Source organism: Bombina bombina, chromosome 2 (genome assembly GCF_027579735.1).
Source record: "Bombina bombina isolate aBomBom1 chromosome 2, aBomBom1.pri, whole genome shotgun sequence".
NCBI classification, from domain to species: domain Eukaryota; kingdom Metazoa; phylum Chordata; class Amphibia; order Anura; family Bombinatoridae; genus Bombina; species Bombina bombina.
In genome coordinates, this window is record NC_069500.1 from 819,185,132 (window position 1) to 819,212,376 (window position 27,245).

Sequence of the window (27,245 nt, forward strand, 5' to 3'; positions counted from 1 at the left end):
TAGGGGCCAAAAAGCTATGGCTACCTCTTTCTTTTTGGCTGAAGAGTATCATCCGTCTGGCAGCAGCCTTCTGAAAGAATTACGGCTCATTCTACTAGGGCTGTGGCTTCCTCATGGGCATTTAAAAACAATGCTTCTGTTGAACAGATTTGCAAGGCTGCAACTTGGTCGTCTCTTCACACTTTTTCCAAATTTTCCAAATTTTATACTTTTGCTTCTTCTGAAGCTGTTTTTGGGAGAAAGGTTTTTCAAGCAGTGGTGCCTTCCGTTTAGGTTCCTGTCTTGTCCCTCCCGTTTCATCCATGTCCTGTAGCTTTGGTATTGTATCCCACAAGTAAGGATGAAATCCGTGGACTCGTCATATCTTGTAAAAGAAAAGGAAATTTATGCTTACCTGATAAATGTATTTATTTTACTATATGACGAGTCCACGGCCCACCCTGTCATTTCTAAGACAGGTATGTTCTTATTTTTATTAAACTTCAGTCACCTCTGCACCTTTGGCTTTTCCTTTCTCTTCCTAACTTCGGTGGAATGACTGGAGGGGGAGGGAAGGGAGGAGCTATATATACAGCTTTGCTGTGGTGCTCTTTGCCACTTCCTGCTAGCAGGAGGTTTAATCCCACAAGTAAGGATGAAATCCGTGGACTCGTCATATCGTAAAAGAAATAAATTTATCAGGTAAGCATAAATTTCCTTATTTGAACAGCAAGGGGTTATTCATAACTGCTTTTATGTGTGAGTTTTTGGGCTCATTGACTGTGTGCTTTTGGCTTGGAACAAACAGGTTTCACTTTCGTTTTTGTGTGTTGCGCAGCTCATAATAGCTTGGCGCCTTTTTCATAGCAGGGGAAGTCCTGTCCTACGCACTTTGTGACCGGGTGCGTCTCTTTGTTTTTCCTACAAACTTGCTGCTAACTTCGCTCCTGAGGAGAGCGTTTTCTCTGTTAGCTGTCTGGGTCTATGAGGTGGTGAGTGCCCCAGCCATTAAGATTATAAAGGTGATGTTTTTTAAAAAAATATTTTTACTTTTTGTCTGTCCTGTGAATATATCCTAGCTATGGAGGACTCTGATATTACATTAGAAGGTTCCGCTCCTTCTGTGCTGGTTAATAATTCCTGTTTATATTGTGAAGAGGCCGTGGTTCGCCCGCCTGCTCAATTTTGTTTCATTTGCCTAATCACTGTTTTAAAGTCTAGAAGGGAGACAAGCCTGCTAATACTCATAGCGCTATTAGCTATGAGATTTCTACCCTTTCTTCCCTACTCGCTCCACATGCACTTCCCCGCGACTCTACTAATCCTCCATCTGGAGGGGGCTTTTTTCCTGTGAACTTTACTGTGCAGTTTCAATCGGCGGTGTCTGCGGCCCAGAGTGCCTTACCTCGCTCTAACAAACGCAAGAGAAAGGTTAAACATAGTTCTCCTGACTCCGGATTTAGCTACTATGTCCCAGCTATCCGAGGATGAGTTAACCTCTGTAGCGTCAGAGGGTGAACTTTCTGAGTCAGAGATTTCAGTTTCTAAACCTCCTTCAGTGGAGAAACCCTCCTTTAGATTTAAAATGGAGCATCTGCGTTTTTTATTAAAGGAACTTCTATCTAATCTAATGGTTCCAGAGGCTACTCTCCCTGAGGAACCTAAGATCCCTAAATTAGACAGGGTTTATGAAGGCAGGAAGGTCCCTCTGACTTTTCCTATACCAGTTAAGATGGCAAACATTATAACTAACGAATGGGAAAGAATTGGAACTACTTTTTCCCCCTCGTCTACTTTTAAAAAATGATTCCTGGTCCCTGACTCTCAATTTGACTAAAAAAAATCGGCAGTTTTTTTAAGTAAAACTCAGGCACCTTTTTCACCCTTGTGTTTCTTCTTTTTCCATTTTCCTTTGGCTGAATGACTGGGGATTATGGGTAAGGGAAGTTATACTTAACAGCTTTGCTGGGGTGCTCTTTGCCTCCTCCTGCTGGCCAGGAGTTGAATATCCCACTAGTAATTTGAATGACGTTGTGGACTCTCCATGTCCGGATAGAAAGAAATTTATCAAGTAAGCATAAATTTAGTTTTTTTACTTTATGATTTTAGTAAAGCATACAATTTTAAACAATTTTACAATTTACTTATTTTATCTATTTTGCTTAATTCTTTTGGTATCCTTTGTTGAAAAGCATACCTAGGTAAGCTCAGAAGCTTGCTAGCGGCTGATTGGTGGCTGCACATATATGCCTCTTGTTATTGGTGTACCGATGTGTTCAGTTAGCTCCCAGTAGTGCATTACTGCTTCTTCAGTAAAGAATACTAAGTGAATGAAGCAAAATTGATAATAGAAGTAAATTGTAAAGTTGTTTACAAATGTTTGCTTTATCTCAATCATTAAAGAAAAAAGTGGTTGATTCTGTGTGCATATAATTGCAGTGGAACAATAGGTTTAAAGGGACAGTAAAGTCGAAATACCTTTCCAATGTACTTCTATTATCTAATTTGCTTAATTCTCTTGGTATCCTTTGTTGGAAAGTATGCCTAGGTAGGCCCAGGAGCAGCAATGCATCACTGGGAGCAGCTGCTGATTTGGGGGTACATTTCTATGCCTTATTATTGGCTCAGCCAGTGTTTTCAGTTAGCTCCCACTAGTGCATATCTGCTCATTCAACAAAGTAATAAAGAGAATGAAGCAAATTTGATAATAGAAATACATCTGAACTAGTTGTTTAAAATTGTATGCTATATCTGAAACTTAACAAAAATATTTAGTTTTTATGTCCCTTTAAGGTCTATTTCTCAACTTTGTATGTTTATTTTATAACATTTTGCTGTGCAGAAAAGGGCATGACATTTCTGCAGGCACAAATTCACAGTTTTGAGAACTACAAAACAAAGAATATATGATAATATCCTCTAGCTATTAAAAAATGCCTGCAATCTTACAGAAACCTATGGTAGAACATGCATTGTGAATGGATTAATGGAATTCATTTATCAAAAAAATGTTTTAACTTGAAAGCCATGAATATACAGCCTCATGCTACATAATCAAAAACTAATAATTGTTTCATAATGAATACGCTTTGGATTACAATGTATCTTAAATAGAACATTTTCTTTAGATAGATTTTCCTCAAAAATACTTTTTTTAAATAAAAATCCTGTTTAAATAAAAAAAATCTGCTTTATTAAAAAAAAAAATCAGATTTAAATAAAAAAAATCAGATTTTTTTTAAAATCATTGATTTGTATCCACCCTGCCCTAAAGCCAATTGGATGTAGGTACTACATGACACAATACTTTGTCCAGCCTACTATGTAGTGGAGTCTGTAGCCAGAGGCAGAAGGCATCTGCCTTCATATGGTAAGGAAGAATTGATCATACTCCCATTACCATATGAAGGCAAATAGCCGATACAGACAGGGTCACTGTCTGTGTCGGCTTCCGGTGATGGTGTGGGGGGAGGAGGGATGTGGGTGGGAAGTGCATTGGGGGAGGAGGGTGGGTTTCCTATGTTACAGAAAAGGGTAATGAGGGAGTGGGTCCGTAGGAAGAATGGCTTGGAGGGGTGAGGGGGTTTCCCTATCCTACAGAAAAACATTTCTCTTGTTAAGTGTATCCAGTCCACGGATCATCCATTACTTATGGAATATATTCTCCTTCCCAACAGGAAGCTGCAAGAGTCCACCCACAGCAAAGCTGCTATATAGCTCCTCCCCTAACTGCCATATTCAGTCATTCTCTTGCAAGCCTCAACATAGATAGGAGGTCGTGAGAGTCTGTGGTGCTTTCTACTTAGTTTATTCTTCAATCAAAAGTTTGTTATTTTTAAATGGCACCGGAGTGTGCTGTTTATCTCAGGCAGTATTTGGAAGAAGAATCTGCCTGCGTTTTTCTATGATCTTAGCAGACGTAACTAAGATCCATTTGCTGTTCTCACACATTCTGAGGAGTGAGGTACTTCAGAGGGGGAATGGCGTGCAGGTTTTCCTGCAGATAAGGTATGTGCAGTAAAATATTTTTCTAGGAATGGAATTGACTAAGAAAATACTGCTGATACCGAAGTAATGTAAGTAAAGCCTTAAATGCAGCGATAGCGACTGGTATCAGGCTTATTAATAGAGATACATACTCTTGTAAAAATGTGTTTTAAAACGTTTGCTGGCATGTTTAATCGTTTTTTTTAACATATGTTTGGTGATAAAACTTATTGGGGCCTAAGTTTTTTCCACATGGCTGGCTTAAATTTTGCATAGAAGCAGTTAACTGAAGCTTCCCACTGTTGGCTGTGGCAGTTTGTTGTGTCTGTTTTTAAAAACGTCTATGTCTTTTTTTTTTTTTTTTTTTTTTATCTGTTTTTTGCATTAAGGGGTTAATCATCCATTTGCAAGTGGGTGCAATGCTCTGTTACCTTATTACATGTACTGTAAAAATTTCGTTTGTTTTACTGCCTTTTTTTCACTGTTTTTCAAATTTTGACAAAATTTGTTTCTCTTAAAGGCACAGTAACGTTTTATATATTTGCTTGTTAACTTGATTTAAAGTGTTTTCCAAGCTTACTAGTCTCATTATTAGTCTGTTCTAACATGTCTGTCATAGAGGAAGCTCTGTGTTCATTATGTTTTAAAGCCATGGTGGAACCCCATCTTAGAATGTGTACCAGATGTACTGATTTCATGTTAAACAATAAAGATCATTTTTTGTCTTTAAAAACATTATCACCAGAGGATTCTGTCGTGGGGGTAGTTATGCCGACTAACTCTCCCCACGTGTCAGACCTTTTGACTCCCGCTTTAGGGACTCACGCTCAAATGGCGCCAAGTACATCAAGGGCACCCATAGCGTTTCTTTTACCAGGGGATTCTGTCGAGGGGAAAGTTATGCCGACTAACTCTCCCCACGTGTCAGACTCTTCGACTCCCGCTTCAGGGACTCACGCTCAAATGGCGCCAAGTACATCAAGGGCGCCCATAGCGTTTATTTTACAAGACATGGCAAAGGTGGTGAATAATATTCTGGCAGCAGTATTAGTCAGACTACCTGAAATTAAAGGAAAGCAGTTAGCTCTGGGGGTAGATACAGAGCATACAGACGCTTTAAGAACCATGTATGATACTACCTCACAATATGCTTAGTCTGTGGGTGATTTTTTTTTGACTCGGGGAAGATGATTTAACCTGATTCTGATATTTCTACATTTAAAATTTATGCTTGAGAACCTCCACTTGTTGCTCAGGGAGGCTTTGGCTGCTCTGAATGAATGTGTACAATCGCAGGGCCAGAGAAATTGTGTAGACTGGATAAATAATATGCAGTGCCGGTGTGTACTGATGTTTTTCCAATACCTAAAGAGGTTTACTAAATGGGATAGACCAGGTGTGCCGTTCTCTTCCCCTCCTATTTTTTAGAAGAATGTTTTCTAATAGTTACCACCACACGGGACTTCTGGCAGACAGTTCCTAAGGTGGAGAGAAGAGTTTCTACTCTAGCTAAGCGTACCACTACCTCTGACGAGGACAGTTGTGCTTTTTAGATCCAATGGATAAAAAATGTTTATTCAACAGGGTTTTATCCTGCAGCCCCTTGCATACATTGCTTCTGTCACTGCTGCTGCGGCGTTCTGGGTTGAGTCTCTTGATGAGGCTTTACAGTTAAGCGACTCCATTGGATGAATATATTTGACAAGCTTATGCTAGCCAATTCCTTTGTTTTTCTGATGCCTTGTTCATTTGACTAGTCTAACGGCTAAGAATTCTGTTTTTTACTATACTGGCGCGCATAGCGCTATGGCTTATATCATGGTCAGCTGTCGTGACTTTAATAAATAAGCTACTTAACTTCCCTTCAAGGGGCAGACCCTATTTGGGCCTGGTTTGAAGGAGATTATTGCTTATATCACTGGAGGAAAAGGTCATGCCCTTCCTCAGGATAGGTCTAAATCAAGGGCAAAAAAAAAAAAAAAGTCTAATTTTCGTACCTTTTAAAAACTTCAGGGCAGGTGTGGCATCTTCTTCCTCTAAGGCAAAACAAGAGGGAATTTTTGCTCAGTCCAAGGCGGTCTGGAGACAATCGGACCTGGAACAAAGATAAGCAGGCCAAGGAGCCTGCTGCTGCCTCTAAGGCAGCATGAAGGAACGGACCCCTATCCGGTAACGGATCCTATAGGGGGCAGACTTTCATTCTTTGCCCAGGCGTGGGCAAGAGATGCCCAGGATCCCTAGGCATTGGAATTTATATCCCAGAGATATCTTCTGGATTTCAAAGATTCCCCCCCAAAAAAAGGGGAGATTTCGCCTTTCACAATTATCTGCAAACCAGATAAAGAAGGAGGCATTCTTACATTGTGTACGAGATCCATCCAGTTCCAAGAGAGGAACAGGGACAGAGTTTTTACTCAAATCTGTTTGTGGTTCCCAAGGAGAGGGAACCTTCAGACCTATTTTGGATCTAAAGATCTTAAACAAATTCCTCAGAATTCCGTCATTTAAGATGGAAACTATTCGTACCATCTTAACTATGATCCAGGAGAGTCAATAGAGGACTACAATGGATTTGAAGGATGCTTATCCTCACATTGTGATGCATAAAGATCACCATCGTTTTTCAGGTTTGCCTTTCTAGACAGGCATTACCAGTTTGTAGCTCTTTCCTTTGGGATATCTACAGCCCCAAGAATCTTTATGGAGGTTCTGGGGTCGCTTTGGCGGTCCTTAGACCGCGGGGCATAGAAGTGGCCCCTTATTTAGACGACATCCTGATACAGGCGTCAAACATCCAAATTGCCCAGTCTCATACGGACGTAGTACTGGCATTTCTGAGATCACATGGGTGGAAAGAGAACAAGGAAAGAGTTCTCTATCCCCAATCTCAAGGGTTTCCCTCCTAGGGACTCTGATAGATTCTGTAGAAATGAAAATTTACCTGACGGAGTCCAGGTTGTCAAAGTTTCTAAATTTCTGCCGTGTTTTTTCATCCCATCCGCGCCCTTCGGTGGCTCAGTACATGAATGAAATCGGCTTAATGGTAGCGGCAAGGGACATAGTACCGTTTGCACGTCTACATTTCAGACCGCTGCAACTATGCATGCTCAGTCAGAGGAACGGGGATTACACAGATTTGTCCCCCTGTTAAACCTGGACCAAGAGACCAGAGATTCTCTTCTCTGGTGACTATGTCGGGTCCATCTGTCCAAGGGTATGACCTTCCGCAGGTCAGATGGGACAATTGTTACAATAGATGCCAGCCTTTTAGGTTGGGATGCAGTCTGGAACTCCCTGAAGGCTCAGGGATAGTGGACTTAGGAGGAGACCCTCCTTCTAATAAATATTCTGGAACTGGGAGTGATATTCCATGCTCTTCAGACTTGGCCTCAGTTAGCAACTCTGAGGTACATCATACTCAGTCGGACAATATACACGACTGTGGCTTACATCAGCCATCAAGGGGGAACAGAAGTTCCCTAGCGATGTTAGAAGTCTTACAATAATTCACTGGACAGAGACTCACTCTTGTCTATCAGCTATCCATATCCCAGGTGTTGAGAACTGGGAGGTGGATTTTCTAAGTCGTCAGACTTTTCTTCCGGGGGAGTGGGATTTCCTCCGGAGGTCAAGACCAAGCAGGAGAGGGCTTTGGTGTTTTTGACAGTGCCTGCGTAGCCACGCAGGACCTGGTATGCAGATCTGGTGGACATGTCATCCTTTCCATCACGGTCTCTGCTTCTGAGACAGGTCCCTCTACCTCAGGGTCCTTTCAACCATCTAAATAGAATCAATCTGAGATGGACTGCCTGGAGACTGAACGCTTGATGTTATCAAAGCATGGCTTCTCCGAGTCAGTCATTGATACCTTAATATAGACATGAAAGCCTGTCTCTAGGAAAATTGAACATAGATATGGTGTAAATATCTGATTGTTATGAATCCAAGGGTTACTCATGGAGTAAAGTCTGGATTCCCAGGATATTATCTTTTCTCCAAGATGTTTTTGAGAAAAGGGTTGTCAGCTAATTCCTTAAAAGGGGACAGATTTTTACTCTGTTTATTTTTTTTGCACAAGCGTCTGGCAGGTATTCTAGACGTTCAGGCATTTGGTCAGGCTTTGGTTAGATCCAAGCCTGTGTTTAAAACTGTTGCTCCGCCATGGAGCTTAAACCTGATTCTTAAGGTTCTTCAAGAAGTTCCGTTTGAACCTTTTTTGTTCCATAGATATCAATCTTTATCTTGGAAAGTTCCTTTTGGGTAGCTAATTCCTCGACTCGTAGAGTCTCCAAGTTATCTGTGTTACAATGTGATTCTCCTTATCTGGTCCTTCGTACGGATAAGGTAGTCCTGCGTACCAACCTGGGTTTTTTCCTAAGGTGGTATCTAACAAGTACATCACTCAAGAGATAGTTGTTCCATGCTTGTATCCTAATCCTTCCTCAAAGAAGGAACGTCTATTACACAATATTGGACGTGGTTTGTGCTTTAAAGTTTTACTTACAAGCTACTACAGTTTTCATCAAACGTTCACCTTGTTTGTTGTCTATTCTGGACAGAGGAGAGGTCAAAAGACTTCAGCAGCCTCTCTGTCTTTTTGGTTAAAAAGCATAATTCATTTAGCTTATGAGACTGCTGGACAGCAGCCTCCTGAAGGGATTACAGCTCATTCTACTAGAGCTGTGGTTTTCACTTGGGCCTTTTTTAAATGTGGCTTCTGTTGATCAGATTTACAAGACGGAGTCTTGGTCTGCGCTTCATACTTTTCAAATTTAACAAATTTGATACCTTGCTTCTTCGGAGGCTATTTTTGGGAGAAAGGGTTTTTTACAGGCAGTGGTAACTTCCGTTTAAGTACCTGCCTTGTCCCTCCCATCATCCGTGTACTTTAGCTTTGGTATTGGTATTCCATAAGTAATGGATGATCCGTGGACTGGATACACTTAACAAGAGAAAACATAATTTATGCTTACCTGATAAATTTATTTCTCTTGTAGTGTATCCAGTCCACGGCCCGCCCTGTCACTTTAAGGCAGGTAATTTTTTCATTTGAACTACAGTCACCACTGCACCCTATGGTTTTTCCTTTCTCTGCATGTTTTCGGTCGAATGACTGAATATGGCAGTTAGGGGAGGAGCTATATAGCAGCTTTGCTGTGGGTGGACTCTTGCAGCTTCCTGTTGGGAAGGAGAATATATTCCATAAGTAATGGATGATCCGTGGACTGGATACACTACAAGAGAAATAAATTTATCAGGTAAGCATAAATTATGTTTTTTATTATTATAAGAAATATATATTTTTTTAAATTATAAAATTACTATAAACTGGGTGCTGGTTTACAGCTGGCAGTACATTTATATGGCTTCTACTAGTGAGAAGGGGGAGGGTTAAAAAGCTGTTTGGGAAGGAATCCCTACAGTGCAAAAAATAAAAACCACACATAAAAAAATGCCATAAAACTACATACTGGCCAACTGTCTGCCAGTACCTTAGAAGGTAGTGAACAGTGTGGGGGAGGCGGGAAGAGAGGTGTTTGGGAGGGATCAGGTAGGGATCAGTTTGGTGGGAGGTGTCAGGTGGGATAGTAATACCTACACTACAATAATATTACCCTTGCTAGCTAACTAATTAACCCCTTCACTGCCAAGAATGTGTGGAGCCCAGCTGCAATAAGCATCCCTCTAATTACCAAAAAGCAAAGAAGCTTTTACAACCATTTGTGTAATGGCTGCACAAGCAGTATGTAAATAACCAGTGAAACGGTGGCATGAAATATACAAGAATGGGCCTAGATCAATACCTTGGGTTGTCTACATAAACAAAATAGATAGTTTTGATAGGTAAATAAAAAAGGTTCTGTTTCTGTTTAAATGGAGTGTTAGCAAAAATGCTAAAAAAAATATATAAAAATATCTCTATATATTCCTGGTAGCAAAGGGGTTAAATACTGATAAAAATATAGTTAACTTCTGCTGGAGGAAATTAGATCCTCAGACAGAGCTGGTAAATGCTCTAATGGTTCCTTGGTCTTTCAATCTTGTTTATCTTTTTCCTCCATTTGTTTTGCTGTCCAAGGTGACAGCCAAAAATCAAACAGGGATGAACGTCAGCAATTCTGATTGCTCCAGCATGGCCTTGCAGGACATGGTATGCAGACCTGATTTAAATGTCCTCATGCCCGCCTTGGCATCTTCCTCTCAGATCTTCTTTTTCAAGGGCCTTTTTTTCATCAAGAGCTCACAAAGAGGTTTTTCTGATAAGGTCATGGATACCTTAATATAGGCTAGAATACATATCACCAGGATCTCCTAGAGATAGATTTATCAGCCAGTTCTCTTAAGGGTCACATTTTTCAATTTTATACCACAAGGAAATTGCCAAGGTTCTTTATATCTAGACCTTCGTACAGGGGTTAATCAGAATTATACAAGTTATTCATCCACTTATAAGCTTACAGTTTGTCAGTTGATAGACAACCGATATCATGCCCAGATTATCAGAATGGAATAGTGCCCCAAGGCAAATCCCCACACATCCAGTGCTGCATCTTGAGTGAACTCTGGGAATGTCAAAATCAATACCTAGGTTTGATTACTTCAAAACTGGTGGACGCAAATTTGTACACTATGCAAAGTCCAACAAGATATATGTATGATGCATTAAAGAACATACACAGGTTGTTCCTAGATAGATCTGATTGGTAGTAATTTCATCTTCATGTGGATGATATACATATATATGGCCATCAAAAGACCAAAAGTAATATATTTCCTTATAAATACAGGGAGAGTCCACGGCTACATTCATTATTTGTGGTAATACAAAACCTCGCCACCAGGAGGAGGCAAAGACACCCCAGCCAAAGACTTAAATACCTCCCCCACTTCCCTCATCCCCCAGTCATTCTTTGCCTTTCGTCACAGGAGGTTGGCAGAGAAGTGTCAGAACTGTTCAGAGTAGTTCCTTAGGAGGGGTATCTGGCCTTCAGGATGGAACTGGAGTTTTAAATAGTCTTGTCAGCCCCTCAGTGAGAGCATTGATAAAAGTTAGAGTCTGGAAATGCAGGAAGAGTCTTTCTGCGAAACCACCCAGATTCAGATTAACAGCTTCTATAAGCAATTAGCGTTGACGAGTTTTGCTGCCTGCTTTCTTCACTCAGGTCCATGTCAGAGGTGCTGCTACTATCTGTCAAACTTGAAGAACTGTGTTGCTCTTCCACGGATTGGATTCCAGTAAAATTGTTTCATATTTTACACACATGTTAACGATAGAAGACAGGGTCTCAGTGGGACTCCTTTATCTTTATGGAATCAAGGGTTAATATCTCCTGAGGGGGGTTATTGAACAGTGGGGTCTTGTTAATCATGTTTGTTATGTGATTTTGACTGCCTATTTGTAAGAGACATTTTGGGCTCATAGGCTGATATGGAACATACAGGTTATAGAGCTGTGCAGTTTTATTAAGTTGGTGCGCTTTTCCTTAGCAGGGGCGGTCCTGCATGAGGCACCATGTGACTGGGAGTAGTCACATCTTGTTTTCCATTTCCGATTCCTGACCGAGTGGCTGCGGAGAAGGGTTATTTTCTCTACTTGTCTGGGTCATAGGAGGTGATTAGTGCCTCAGCCATTGTGGGTTTAAGGTGCCAGTTGTTTTTTTTTACTTAAATAATTTTAATTAGAATTATGAAATATTCTGATATTCTAGAGGATTCCGCTGATACAGATTTGGTATACCTGCATATGTTGTGAGGAAGACTGGGTAGACCAGCCTGCTCAATTATGTTCCGTATGCCGCAATAGGGTGTTCTCTTCCAACAATGTTGAGATGTTAGAGACTGCTGAGCCGTCTACCTCTGATGATTCCTCATCCTGTGAGGTGCGTTCCCTAGAATCCTTTCCTACACGTGCAGTTCCCGTAAGTACCATTACTCCTTCATCTGAGGGAGACTTTTTTCCACCGGAAGTTACTGTGCGTTTTCGCATGGCCATCTCTATGGCTTTAGCGAGTTTGCCTCCTCCTTCTACGTGCAAGCGAAGGGTTAATCCGTACTCTCCTACCCATGGACCATTGTGTAAAATGACAAGTGTGCCCGATCAGTCATCTGGGGGTGCGGTTACCTCTGAGGCTTCAGAGGTAGAACCTCCGGGGTTGGAGTCGCCTGATTTGACTCCCCCGGCTGTGGAGGATTTGGCGTTTAGATTTAGATTGGCATGCCTGCGTTTACTTTTGTGAGAGGTTTTGGCGATGTTGGAGGTTCCCAGTCCTGATCCGTCAGGTGGATCTCAGTCCTCAAAATCAGAAAATGATCTTGATTAGACGAGTGGAGAGGGTTGGAACCTCTTCTTTATCGTCTATATGTGTATAGTTATAGAATCCCAAGCTCTATGGGGGGTTGTGTTGTATAACAGGCAGGACCTGTTTGTTTTTAGTGTGCACACCCTTTTGACGCCCCTTTTTGTGCGTTTAACTATTTCATTTCAAATCCGTTCGGATAGTTTTTGTTTTAGAGCTTGGGGTTCTCGTGGAAACTCTTTTTAGGAAGCAGTTTCGTCACTTGGGTTGTTTTTGGTTATACCGACTTGATGGTCGTGATTGTTGGAGTCTTCCGATGGAAGCTTCTAGGTCTCTGTTCGGGGTGATGATTCCCTTGATTATCTAGAGATACAAATTTAAGCCTCTGTGCTTATTTTCTTTATTTGGTTTATTCTCAGTTTTCCTAGCACTGCTGAAACTTAATAATTTGCCTTTTGTTTTTTGTTTTTTAATGACAGACGTGTCGTACCCTTGATGACGGGCAGGACCTGTTTTGGGTAATAGTTAAGTCTGTTCTTCCCTTCTACTCTAGAGAAGGAGCTCTTTCTAGTTATTCTGGTCCAGGCAGAGCAGGTCCATCTATACCGAAGGACAGGCAGGACCTGTCCTTAGGTTCTTCTGGATGGGCACTTGATGCTGGATCATATGGGTCCGGGGGTCCTAGAGGCCGGAGTTGAGTTTTTCATTACATCTTTCTGGGCTAGGTGACTTTTGAAGTCTTGTCCCGGTACTCTTCGCAGTGTCATTGTTGGTGTCTGGTCCAATAAGGGGAGGGGTCCCCTTACTTTTTGGGTCCAATGATTTCTAAGCAGAGCTTATTGAATATCTTTGTTCAGAGAGAATACACGGTTCTCTCTACCTGGATTTAGGAAGTAGGATATCTTTCTTGTCTAAACCAGTCCAATGTAGCCTGGTGGTTATATCTGGGGCTTTGCAACTCAAAGGTTTATGGTTCGAATCCAGCTGCTGACGCTGAATATCCATTCAAAGCATCCTTGTTTAAGCAGGTCCGGTTCTTAGGGACCGTTTTCTTACGGAACCTCGCATTTTTTGGGGGGGAATCTGGAGGTTAATGTGGCAGTAACCTATTTCTAGGTGTTGCGGTGGCTCCCGAGTCTTGGCGGTTCTGGTTTGTCCAGCGTCTGCTAGTAGACCTTTTGGGATTTGCTTCCTGCCATTTCCATCCTCAGGGGTGGACCTAGACCTGAGTTCTGGTGTTGGCTCCAGATTGGATCCTTTGGATGCGCCTTGGTCTTTCAGACTGGAAGGCTCTTTGCCTTAGAGCTTACGAAGTTAGAATTACTTCATCGGGTTCTGCCCTCCAATTTTCCTTCAGGCCTTCATTGGCGCTGTGGTGTCTGGTGATGGATTCAGCCCCGGCCGAGTCTTCGACATAGCATTGGGTTTTTTACTCTGTCTTAGCAGTCTTTTTGGATTACCGGTTGGGGAATCGTTCGCCAGTGTTCGGTCCAAATCTCCCGGTGTTAGAGATTTTATCCTAGTTCCCCGGGGCAAGATTGTGAGATTGTTTTCTGGGGTATATGGATCAGACGTTTCCTTCCAATTACCCTTGAGGTTTTTTTCAGTCCAGCATTTTGCTCTGAGGTCTGGTCTTCTGGGTTCATGCCAGTCGGGGCCTCTTGGTGGGTGGATTATTTCTGAGTTAGTGAGTTCCCCCTGCGTAGACGGGAGGGTCTCGAGTTTGGTGGTGGGAGGAAGCCCACTACGGCTCTTGGCAGCAATCCATTCTCTGAAAGTGCTTTTTTGGAACGGATGTTCCTTACGATCATCCGTTTGATCTGACTATCCAGAGGTTTTCGAATGATGTATCTGAAGAAAGCAGATCAAGTTTCTCAGCTGAGGTCTGCAGGACTGAGTGGTCTAAGGTGTTAGTTCCCGGCGTAGCAAGCTATAGGTTTTGTTTGAATCCTGCTGTGGCAGTTTTCTTAATTCTGAAGAGGTCTATTTTAACCTTCTTCTTTTCGGCCATGTCACTCTTTTTCGAGGTTGGCTCAATCCTATCTGAAGTGGGCGTCAGTGAAACTGTTGCTCCATTTTTGCCCACAAGTTTGTAATCACGGTTTAGAGGTTTCTCTGCCATGAGAGTTCTCTTGTTGCAGGGCTCTACCGGGTATGGGTCTCTTTGCGTCTTGGGATCTTTTCTTCAGGGGCAAATTGCGAAGGGTCACTTGAACCTTTCTGAAGGGTTTCTGTCCTTTCCTCAGCTCGTCCCTGGTTCCTCGTCACATTTTTTTCTCTCTTTGTCGGGAGGAGCTAGCTTGTCCTGACTCTCTTCTGGATCCTGAAGTTTTCTTCTTCCTCTCTATGATGAGCTGGCGTAGGGCTTGTCTAGAGATAACCTGTTGGTAAGCTTAGCTGCCTGGCAAGCAGAAGGTTGCAGATGGATACCAGCTGTAGTTCCTTTCTCTGGTATGTGGTTTCGCAAGCAGTTTTTGCTCTCTGTTTGTGCTCTGGTTCCAGAGGTTCATTGATCTTCCAGGTGTTCAGTTGTTTTGCTAGGGCACTGCCTGCGGAAAGGCCGGCAAGTCAATTTCTTGCTCCTTTTTGGGGTTAGATTTATCTTTCAGGGGGTGCACCGGGTTACCTTTGTACCTGTACAGGAGGTAGTCTTTGAATTCTTATTCAAGGACCTATTTCGTCTGTAGATTTTTTTTCTACGTGTCATTGTTTCTGTGTTGCATTTTGCAATACGTTTTTCCTTATTGTGTTCACCCTTCTACTAAGGCTATTTCCAAGTTTTTTGTCTCTAAGATTGTTGTATTCGTTATACAAATGGGAAGAGGTTCTTCCTTTTTTTTGGAATCTTACCGTGAGGTTTCTGTCAAACTTCATCAGAATAGACAGTTTTTTCCTTTATGTGTTTCACATCTGGGGAGTGCAAGGTTTGGGAGCTGATTGACTTCCTCCTTGTTGGTGGAGGAGTGTTTTTCGCTGGTTCTAGGAGACAGCGGGACACAAGCCTCCTCAGAGGTTTATGGCTCAGTTCGAGTGCAGTGACATTTTTTGGGTCTCTGACATGAGACCCTATGGTTCTGATTGTTGGGCGGCTGCTTGGTCCTTCTAACATTCTTTTTATTTTTTTGCTTCTATCAGGAAGCCTTCGGGAGTTTGGTTTTCTTGCAGGCTGTAGTGCCCTCAGGTTGGCCCGCCTCTTATTTGTACCCTTCCGTTAGCATTCAGTGTCCTCTGTAGCTTGGGTATAATTTCCCACAAGTAATGAATGCAGCTGTGGACTCTCCCGGTATTTAGAAGGAAAACATAAATTATGACTTACCAGATATTTTCCTTTCCTTCGATACAGGAAAGTCCACTGCTCCCGCCCGTGCTCTCCGGTGGGCGGCCCTAAATTTAAGTTGTTTTCTTCTGGCACCTTTTTCACCCTGATATTTCTGCTAATGTTCCTTGTTTCCTCGACAGAATGACTGGGGGATGAGGAAAGTGGGGGGAGGTATTTAAGCCTTTGGCTGGGGTGTCTTTGCCGCCTCCTAATGGCCAGGTTCTGTATTCCCACAAGTAATGAATGCAGCTGTGGACTCTCCCTGTATCGAAGGAAAGGAAATTATCTGGTAAGTCATAATTTATGTTTTATGTCCTAACTTCATACCTTAAGGACTTACAGGACAAACCGCGGGCTAATCTGCTTCAACTAAATAGAGACAAACCAGAAGTTTTAATTCTACATTTTAGATCAAGGACAACACTCAAAAGTTCCCTCGAAATAGCTAAATGCTTGTCTGTATTTCTCCTATATTATCCTCTATCTAGGTTCAAGTCTTAAAATAATTTTAAACAAATAACCTTTCACTAAAGACGCAAATTAAAGCAACTGCACAGTCCATGCCAAAGATATAATGGACAGTTCTCAGAATATCTAGACATGAAAACTGATCTGAAAACTTTCCCTCTCTTGGCTTGATTATAACAACTACATAAGCGTGCTGGACTAACTTATCGCATCTCAACAGCCTGTGCAAAACACTTCAGTTTGAGTAGTCACAGACTTAAAGGGACACTGAACCCAAATATTTTCTTTTGTAATTCAGAAAGAGCGTGCGATTTTAAGCAACTTTCTAATTTACTCCTATTATCAATTTTTCTTCGTTCTCTTGCTATGATTATTTGAAAAAGAAGGCATCTAAGCTTTTTTTTGGTTTCAGTACTGTGGACAGCACTTTTTTTATTGGTGGATGAATTTATCCACCAATCAGCAAGGACAACCCAGGTTGTTCACCAAAAATGGGCCGGCATCTAAACTTACATTCTTGCATTTCTAATAAAGATACCAAGAGAATGAAGAAAATTTGCTAATAGGAGTAAATTAGAAAGGTGCTTAAAATTTCATGCTCAATCTGAATCACGAAAGAAAAATTTTGGGTACTGTGTCCCTTTAAGGCAGTAAGACCACATATCAGAACTGAGGAAAAGTTTGGCTTCTTGTAAAACAATGTTCAACATGCAAGCTTCTATAAATGAACCACTGGCCTTATACTTAAGTGATCCATAATATCTAATAATTGAAAATGGTCTCAACTATACACAGCTGTAGAAAGGAAATCAAGTGGTTGAAAATCACTCTGAGTAGTGGGTACACTACTCATGAACAAACTACTACTATGCATCATATCTACCTAACATATCAACCTAGGATCACCTTTAGTCAGGCTCAAAGCCAGGCTTTCCAAGAGAACAACAAATATCCTGTCCTTCCTCTCTTCCTGCATATACTGCCCCTCTTGTTCCTTCTGTTTCATATTTTTTGCAGTTTATTCAAGGTAATAGGTAGATTAACTGCTTACTGGGGTTTATGCTTTTGCATTCTTAAAGGAATAAAGTCCAAGCTGCTGAATCCTCTCTCGTGCTGATATGACAATGCCATGAGCATAATGCAGAAACAAAGTTCAGCTTGTCCAGTAGGTACTAATGTTTACACATTGGGACCTTCCTGAACTTTATCCCAAGATTTGCTCATATACTGTGAGTATGTGTGTGTGCGCGTGTGTTGTAATTGGTCGAGTGGTTGTATGTGTGTGTGTATGAGTGAGTGTGTTTGTGTATAAGTGAGTCACTTTTTTTGTATTTTACTTAATGTGAGTCAGGCACACAACCAGTTTTGTAATATGTGGGGTTGCTCATCTCCACATGTGTGTGGTGTGTGAGGGGGGAGCCTACATGGAATGTACATGGAGTTAAATTGTGAGTCAAACTTTTAATGATTAGTAATGGCTACAAAAGTGGAATTTACTTCTTTTTGCTAATAATCCTCTCACTTGTGTGGTATATTGATGTAAAAAAAACAAAAACAATTGTATACTCGTTTGACAAAGAGCAGACATTTGCCCCTTCAAAAAACTAGCAGATAGGTCCTTATCCAAACCATCCTGCAAGAACTGCAAAATCCTAGGAATTATTTAAGAATGTCAGGAAAAACCATGATCTATATACCAAGAAATAAAGGCCTTCCAGACCTTGTGATAGTTTCTTCTAGTTAAAGACTTACTAGCCTGAATCAAGGTTTCAATTACAGAATAAGAGAAATCCCTATGTATAACTAAACATTCAATGTCCATGTCATCAAGTACAGAGACTTGAGATCTGGATGGAAAAACTGACTTTGTGACAGAAGGTCTGACTGCAGAGAAAGAGGCCAAGGAGGGTAGTTGGACATTCAAACTAGATCTGCATACCAAATCCTGCAAGGTAATGCTGGGGGAATCAGAATTACCGACGGCTTCTCCAGGTTTATCTTGGAAATTACTCTTGGAAGCGGTACCAGAGGAGGAAACAGATAATCAAACTGAAAAGACCAAGGAACTACTAGAGCATCCACTAACTCTGCCCGAGGATCCCTGGACCTCACAAAGTACCTAGGAAGTTTGTTGGTCAAACGAAAGGCCATCAGATCTATCGCTGGGAGACCCCAAATATCGATAATCTAATTGAACACATCCTGGTGAAGAGACCACTCCCCTGGAGCTAGAGATTGACACCTGAAAAAGTCTGCCTCCCAGTTGTCCACCCATGGAATGTGAATCGCAGAAACTAGACAAGAATTGGTTCATTCACATGAGAATTTTTTTTCAATATCCCTGAAAAACTATATTCAGAACCCAGGGATCTGGAACATACTGAAACCAAGCCCCCAGAAAGAGACTTCATCTGCATATAATAGCATATGGCAAAGCAATGCAATAAACACTATAACCCCCTTAAAATTGAGGAATGGAAATCAATTAGTAAAGTCAGAATACATTTTTTTTTTTTTTTAAGAAAACGATCCAATATTGTAATTTAATGTGATTGTACTTACAATTTTATCCAAACGAAGCTCTGATCCTGTATTAAAACTTTATTCTATTTGTAACTATCACGTCACATTTTCCAGCCCCCTACAAAGGGCGGTCTTGAATGCTCCTCTGCACGCATAAATTATGTGCCGTAATTAACATATTTCACCGCCTTTGTCTGCTCCGGTTCATGAATGACTGCAATCACATGAACGCTAGACCTCTGATGTCAGAGAATAACAAAAAAGAAAGCGCATGCGTTAACTTTGCTTACTTCAGAGCGCATGCGTTAGGCTTCATCCCTGTTCCCAGGAACTGCAGGGAAGAGAGAACACAGGTTGCCCACCGTGATTGGCTAATGCAAATTAGCCTCACGGTGGGTTTGGAAATTGACATATTTTTGGACCGCCATAGCTGCTGAACGGAAAAGAAAGCGCAGCACAAGGTATTTGGAAAAATGTATCATTAGATTAAAAGTGTATAAGAACGAACAGAAAATTTCTGACCTTACCATCATTTTAAGTAGCTTTTTTTTAAAATAAAATCACTGGTACAATGCGCACTAAGCCGAGACATTAACATCAGAAGAAATAATGCACAGGAAAAATCTAACGGCTTAAAAAAATAATTTAGAGCACCAAAACCCAACGCATAGCCGAGGGTGAAAGTGCGCTAACCTAACAAACGTAAACCAGCCTATGCTTGACAGAACTATAGAAAGACTAAAGGGACATGGGCTACCTGGACAAGTGTTAACCAAAATACAAAGTAAGTGCACAAAAAAGCTGACGTGCGCAAAACTGCAAGGGAAAAGTATAAAGGATCTGTCCCAGGGCCATATATAATATCAAATATTTATATAAACTTAAAAAGTGCCCATAACATAGCTAAAGGAGTGTCTAAATGTTAAAAAATAATTCTCACCAATAGACACTCGTCCACTAGCAAAGAAGCAGCAGACAGCCAAACCAGTGCTGAAACATATCAGCAGAGGTTATGGAAAAGGAGTATATTGTATGTAGATCCATAAAGGGATGCAAATGACTAATCCCTGTGACCAATTAAGTAATGTCTATTAAAAATTTCCCATGAAGTGAAACAGGAATCATAAACCATACCTCATATACATCCCTCTGACAAGCACTGAAACCCCTCTCTCTTGAGAATCAACTGCACATCTTCATTCCTCAACCACCTCCAGCGGAGGCAAAGTAAAGACAGAGGTATGTGTGAGGTGGGAGAGGTTTTATAGAGCTTTGTCTCCTTCTAGTGGTAGAGAAGAGTAATTGCTAGGAGTAATGGATTGTGGACTCTCACCACCTGTATGAAAGAAATAGAAGCGCTATTGATTGTACTTCAGCACTAATATTCTTTGTTCTCCACTTGTAATCTAGAACATTGTGTTTTAGAAAATCTTTAAAGAATATTTGTGAGTACTTCTATCATAGGTGTGCTTCTGAGACAGTTGGATGAAAGTGTTAAACCCAAGAGCCGTTCTGTGCTTGAAGATACAAATTATGCATGTTGCTATGCACGCATCCTCAGAGTAAACCACTGTTTTGCATAAACAATATTACGTACAGTAGAGTTTGTTTGTTTTCTGCAGTAGCAATGTAGTTGTAAGTGCTGTCAAATCATTAAATATTATAAATATGATTTTGAGTTTTCTTTTTTAGTGTAGTGAATGGAGGGGGAAGAGCGAGAATTTTTTGTACAAGATGTTCCCATTCCTAGCAAGCCAGTGAAAGTGGAAAAGACAAAAGGTAATTGTTTTATAAAACATTTTTTGATATTAGAAAAACAATAATGATTTGCAGCAAAATTACTCAAAGGCATTTTAGTTCTGGAAAACAGTATGCTGGCTTTATATGGGAGCTATGATCATTTCTAAACCCTAAGGCTTCAAGTTACAAATACTAATTTTTAGGATATCTCTGACTTATGTAGCACCATATAAGGTATATAATGCTTAATCGTAGAAAGTCAGAATGACACAGGCTATCTGAAACAAATATAATCATCATCTTTCTGTTCTTAAATGGACATGAAACCCAATTTTTTTTCTTTCATGATTTAGACAGAGCATACAATTTTAAGCCACTTTTAAATTTACTTCTATTATTTAATTTGCTTCCTTCTCTTGTTATCCTTTGCTAAAAGGTTTTATCTTGGCAAGCTCAGGAGTAGCAAAGAACCTAGGTTCTAACTGCGGATTGGTGCCGCGTATATCTACCAATTGTCATTGGCTCACCTATGTGTTCAGTTAGAAGCCAGAAGTGCATTGCTGCTCCTTGAACAAATGATACCAAGAGAACAAATTAGAAAATAGAAGTTAATTAGGAAGTTGTTTAAAATTGTATTCTCTATCTGAATCAGGAAATAATTTTTTTGGGGTTTATGTCACTTTAAGAAGTTAACAGTATTGATTTAGAGATCTACTTTCCAAAAGGCTTTTAAGTCTTTTTACACATCTAATAGGGCTGTCCCCCAGACTTTAAAAAATGATGCTATAGTATTTTAGCAAATTTTGTTTCTACCTCTTTATTTAGCATGACCCTAAAATAACTTGCAATTCTCCTTGAAATAGAGGTTTAAAGGGACGTTGAACAGTTTAAGATTCTAACATAAAATGTTTCATTGGTATATCAATTGAGTCCTTGTACCATATCCTGCAAATCTGACAGTTTTCTGCTGCTATGCCACTCTGTGTAACTTTCTTTTGGTATGTCAATTGAGTACATGAGTTTAGGCTGTTAAATAAGTCCTGTAATTTTTTTCTATTTTTTTTAATGTCATATTTTTAATGTCTTGCCATTTGCTATGTGATTTTTCAAGCCATTTCAATACTTTCTTATTATAGTTGGCTAATGGCATTACTTCAGCCTCCTCCAAATTCTATTGTCTGTTTTTTTTTTAACTTATCTCACTCTCACTTCGCAAGAATAACATTTCCCAATTGGCCTTTACTCATGGGAATTACACTTTTCTACCACTAGGAGGAGGCAAAGATTCCCAAACCCCAGGAGCCCTTTAAAACCCCTCCTACCTCACACATACCTCAGTCTTTACTTTGCCTCCGCTGAATGCGGTTGAAGAATGAAGATGTTCATTTCATTCTTTAGAGAGAGCGGTTTTCAGACTATATTGAGGCCCAAGTTCCCCTTAGAGCAGGGGTCGCCAACCTTTCAGACCTCAGGGACCACTAAACTCACAATTATGAATCCACTAACATGATTTTTTTTAAAAAGGTACAAACCTCTATGTGTGTATACAGTGTATATATATATATACACAGTATATGCACATACCGGTGTGTATATATATATATATATATATATATATACACACTGTAGTGTACATAACTAGTATAACCATAGCTAAGTTTACATTATGTATATATTTACATATTTTTAAGAATTATTTTTTGGAATTAAATAACCAAATGACAGCTGAAGGGTGAGTGCCAACTTTTGAGCTGGTAACAGAGAGGCACAAAGTGGGGAAAAAATTATGTTTAAAAGAACCACAAGTCTTCCAAGTTACCTCCCCAGTTAGGAATTATTCAAAACTACTTATAATCATGGACAGACATTGGAGTCATTAATTAAGTTTATATCAGAAAGCTCTAAATATGGATGTGAGCTAACCACGACTGATCTTACTGGCAATTACTATAATACTGGTGGGATATGACTGATCTGCTGGATGGCAATTACTGGAATTCAGGTGGAATGGCTTTGTGCGCTGGATAATTATTAGAATAAAAAATAATTAATATTTAATAAATAAAAAAAGAAGATGAAGGGGAGGAAGACAAACAGTGATGTAAGTCAATCTGAAGAAATTAGGAAAACTACTACAAAGAGACAGGTAAAGGGAAGAGAAAAAAATGAAATATAAGAGAGAGATTGTTTTTTTAAAGATTTTCTTTTTTCTATACTTTAATTCCACTATTTCAAGCCAAGACCAACCTCTTCTGGCTTTAAAATTGAAGCATCTTTCTCTGAGCAGCACGCTGGGTGGGAGGAGTTAAAAATACAATCTAGCTACGCAAGTTGCGCAGTACTACGCAATGTGCGTATGGAGATTGTAATTTAACTTATCCGTCGGTTTTCACTGATGTCCAGCCAGACACTGTAGGGAGTTGCGGCACGACGGGGGTGACACCATCAGAGGAGATTAATTCCTGTGTGATGGTGTCAAGGACCACCAATTTCCTCTCGTGGACCACCAGTGGTCTATGGACCACTGGTTGGCGACCGTTGCCTTAGAGTACAGTGTTTGTCAAAGGGATGTATATAGGGTATGATTTGTGATTCTTTTTTCACCTCATGGTAAATTTTTCATAAATCTTTCATAATTGGTTGCAGAGACTTTTTCCTCCCTTTATGGATCTACAATATATTCCTATTCAATAACCTGTGCTAATATGTTTCAGTGCTGGTTTGGCTGTCTGCTGCTTATTTGATGGTGGATGACTGTCTATTGGTAAATATCTTTTATTAACATGTAGACACTCTATAGCTATGTAATTGGAACTATATATATATATATATATATATATATATATGGCCCTTAGGCAGAATCCTTTACATTATCCCCCTTGCTGCTTGTATGTTTTGGCTTCTTTGGCACGCTTGGTTTAAGTTTTGCACGTCGGCCTTTGTGTTTACGTGCATCAGGGTTGCACATGTCGAGTTAACGCTTGTCGGATTAGTACACATTCCTTTAGTCTTATTTTAGTTACTTTCGGCTTTGGCTGGTTTAGGAATGTCGGGTTATTGCACGTTCGTCCTCAGCTATGTGCCTGTCGCGTTTTGGCACGTTAAATCTCTTATAGTTATCCGGTTTTTTTTCATGCTTCATTCTGATGAGCATTATCTGACCATTGGATGTAATGTTAATGTCTCTTGCTTTGTTTTGCAATTCCGCTTAGTACCTGGGAGGTTTTTTTTTCTTTTTTGAAATTTTAACGAGATTTTAATGTACAACATAGTTCAATATTGTTACATCAACAGCATCAAATTTCACATTTTCAGAGATATGTAACATTAAGATATGAGTAGCTTTCAATACTACATGTAAACTGTTGTGATTTCCTTGAATAATATAAGGAACTAAATAAAAGAAAGAAGAAGAATAAGAAGAGACTCACATGTATGTATAATTGAACAATAAGTTTAAGTATTCAGAAATGTGTATATATATTGACTCTCATAATGGACTAGTAGGGCAAGCAGTAGGGAATAGTTAAACTAAGTTTGGTCAGTTCATATTGTGTATGATGTCAGTGCTAAGTTTAAAATATTTGTTTGTGTAAGGTACTTTTGGGTTTGTGTTTTAAGGAGGAGGTAAAGTATTAGCAGGATTTTGAGGACTCGATTCCCATATATACTGTATGTCGCAGTAAAAGTCCAGTCTGATGGAAAAATGAAAATATTTTTCCAGTGCTAAGTTTTGGAAAAATTGTGTCTTCCAATCCGCAAATGTAGGAATATGTGTTTGTTTCTACAATCTGGGAATCCGTTGGATCTGGGGACATGACCACACTATGAGGCCTATTTATCAAGCCGTCAACCGCAAATACGCTGGAATTCTGCAGCGTAATTGTGGCGAGCCTGATTCGCCCCATTTATCAAAGCCTGCAGACTGGCAAAAGTTGAAATTTGTGACGTAACATACTATCCGCTGGTCTCAGTCCGACACAGATCGATGCTTACGTCATTACAGATGTTCCAAATACAAATTTGGCACTATCTGACAACTTTTGCAAGTTATCAAACTTCTAACAGATACGCTCGCCAGTATTCCGGCCCAACGTACCTGTTTTTCAATCCGCCACCCTGGAGGCCGCGGATGCTATAGGAATCAATGGGAGTCCGAAAGCAGCGAAAGCTTATGTTCGCTGCTGCCTGATATCCCATTGATTTCTATGGTAGAATAAATGTTACGTTTACACCTAACACCCTAACATAAGCCCCAAGTCTAAACACCCCTAATCTGCCGCCCCGACATTGCCGCCACCTACATAAAGTTATTAACTCCTATCCCGCCGCTCCCAAACACCACCGCAACTAAATAAATGTATTAACCCCTATCCCTCCACTCCCGGAGCCCACCGCAAGTAAATAAAGTTATTAACCCTTATAACGCTTCCGGACCCCGCCGCAACTAAATAAATGTATTAACCCCTAAACCCCTGGTCTCCCACATCACTACCACTTACTAAACCTATTAACCCCTAAACCGCGAGCCCCCCACAATGCCATAAACTAAATTAAGCTATTAACCCCTAAACCTAACAACCCGCTAATTTAACTCATCCCTATCTTATAATAAATTTACTTGGTGCATGGCTTTTTGACAGTTTTTTTATAACTATGGAGAGCGTATTCAGGTCCGCGGCCGCGATGTTAGGCGAGCGTATTGGTGCCGTCGAATGCAGCATAGTTGAGGTTTTTTTAGAATCATGTCCTAAGTATCATACGTCTCTCTTTTATTATTGGATATTAATGTATATTAGAGGGTCTATAGATGGTAGGTAGCCAGGCACTACTTCACAGTTAAGAGGTTATGAGGTCATGCTCTAGGGGTATCCATGCCTTATTTGTTTAGGGGTTGTTATATCTCCAATATACTTTTATGTTAATTATCATGGCATATCTATATAGTGGAATGCTTGGAACTCCTAGACCACCAAGTTATTTTGGTAAATAAAGCATACTTTTACCTATTCTAGGGGGTCGGTTTCACCAAATGTAAGAATTTAAGATAGATTGAAATTTGGGGATATAGGGCTTTGGTAAAGGTATAGGACCTGTTTGGAACACGCAAAGTAGTTTTGGTAATAGAGTCATCTTAAAAACAGCTATTCTGCCAATCCATGAAATGGACCTGTGAGTTTATTTTAAAAGCTACTTAGGAGGGGATAAGTGATTTCCATTCCTCAATAGCTTTTTAGGGGGTTATAGGGTTTATTGCATTGCTGTGTCAAATGCTATAATGGAGCTGTTTGATTCTGTCCCTAAATCTACCCTAAAAATCTCCTAGGACACCTTTATACCATAAGGTGTGCTTATTGTAAAAAAGCTGAGGTACCATCTCCAGCTAATTTATGGGACTCATGTTTGGAATTATTAATGCAATCAGACCAACCTAATGCTATTTCTTTGGGTATTAATGAACCTTCTGTTTGTTCATTAAAGTAGAATATGAATGATTTTTAGCCTAATGTAAAAATTATTATCAAGGCTGCAGTTTCTGAGGTGCTGGCTGCTCTCCCGCCTTCAAACAAGCGTAAATGGTCAGTTCAGATTTTATTTTTTTACAAGTTCTATGTGCCCTGAAGTCAGGGATACTGTTATGTCTTCAGGCAGTGAAGTTTCCTCTGGTGATAAGGATTCTTCAACTGATGTTGAACCTGATATTTCCTCTTTTTTGTCTAAAGTCAAACATATTTTTATCTTTTAAAAGAGGTCTTAATTACTTTAGGGGTTAAAGATCCTAAAGTCTCTGCTGATGAGCCTTGTAATTGTTTAAATTCCATTTTTAAGACTGTTGTTAATCTCCCTGAGGTTTTCCCTTTGGATAGAAAATTTGAATCTTTTCATAGAAGGCCCTTTTTACAAGCAGAGTTTTTGCTCAGGGTACCTATTTCTATTGCTGATGTGGCTGCTGCTTCAACTTACTGGTTATCTAGTCTAGGGCTGCAACTAACGATTATTTTCATAATCGATTAATCGGCCGATTATTTTTTCGATTAATCGGATTTAAAAAAAAAATTCTTATATTTAAAATAAAATCCACAAACTGAGTGTTACAAATAAACTTCAGACTCCAACTTTACATTAACACAACTGTTTGTCAAATTTTTAAGCAGCAGAACAAATTTTTATAATTAAGCAAAACACAAACTGTTTGAAAAGAGGTAGAACTAGAAAAAAAGATAGTCTATATCACTGTTTATAACATTCTGTTTATTCATTCTTCCAGAAACTTTGCATTGAAATGCAAAAATGTCAACATGACCACATGCTTCTGGCTGAGGCTGGCTCTCTTTTTGCAAGCTATTTGTCTGCAGCAGAGAAGAGGCACTCAGATGGTGTTGAGGTGCCTGAGATGCATAAGTAGGGTTTTGCCAAGGCGGGATATTTATCTTTGTTAGCTCCACCAATGCATGGGGCCTCTTAACAAAGTAAGCCTGGACTTCATTTTAACATAAAATATCTTGAATATCTATATGCAGTGGTAAAAAACAAGTGATAAGGCTGCTCTTAAAATAACATATATATATATACTTATAGAGGTTGAATTTGGTACATATTACAATTAATTCAAAATTTAAAAAACAAAAAGAGTAAAAGCACTAAGGACTATACTGTATATCAATAACTGGACAAAACCTTGCACATTTATTAATACAGTACATATAATCAGCAATAGCAAGAGATGCTCTAATAATTGTGCAAACAGATTATAGTGCACATCAATTCAAATAACAAATCCCATCAATCTAGGGCTAGGTGTAAATAGCTTTATAGCACTATATCATGCAAAGCATAGTCCCAAATCACCTGATTTAATATAAACAATCCAAATGATGACTACTATTTTATTTCTGGGTTGCACATAAGCTAAGAGTAGCTGTAAACGTATA

At 39.9% G+C, this 27,245-nt stretch overlaps 1 protein-coding gene across 4 annotated transcripts in view; it reads left to right on the plus strand.

Moving 5' to 3' along the window:
* Nucleotides 1-27,245, plus strand: part of JSRP1 (junctional sarcoplasmic reticulum protein 1) — a 409,477-nt gene that overhangs the window by 224,636 nt on the left and 157,596 nt on the right. For all 4 annotated transcript variants that reach the window (XM_053703072.1, XM_053703071.1, XM_053703069.1 and 1 more), the window contains one exon: nucleotides 20,266-20,352. In XM_053703072.1, coding sequence (XP_053559047.1) covers nucleotides 20,274-20,352 — 79 coding nt within the window. In that variant the 5' untranslated portion in view covers nucleotides 20,266-20,273. The remainder of the gene's footprint in view (nucleotides 1-20,265; nucleotides 20,353-27,245) is intronic.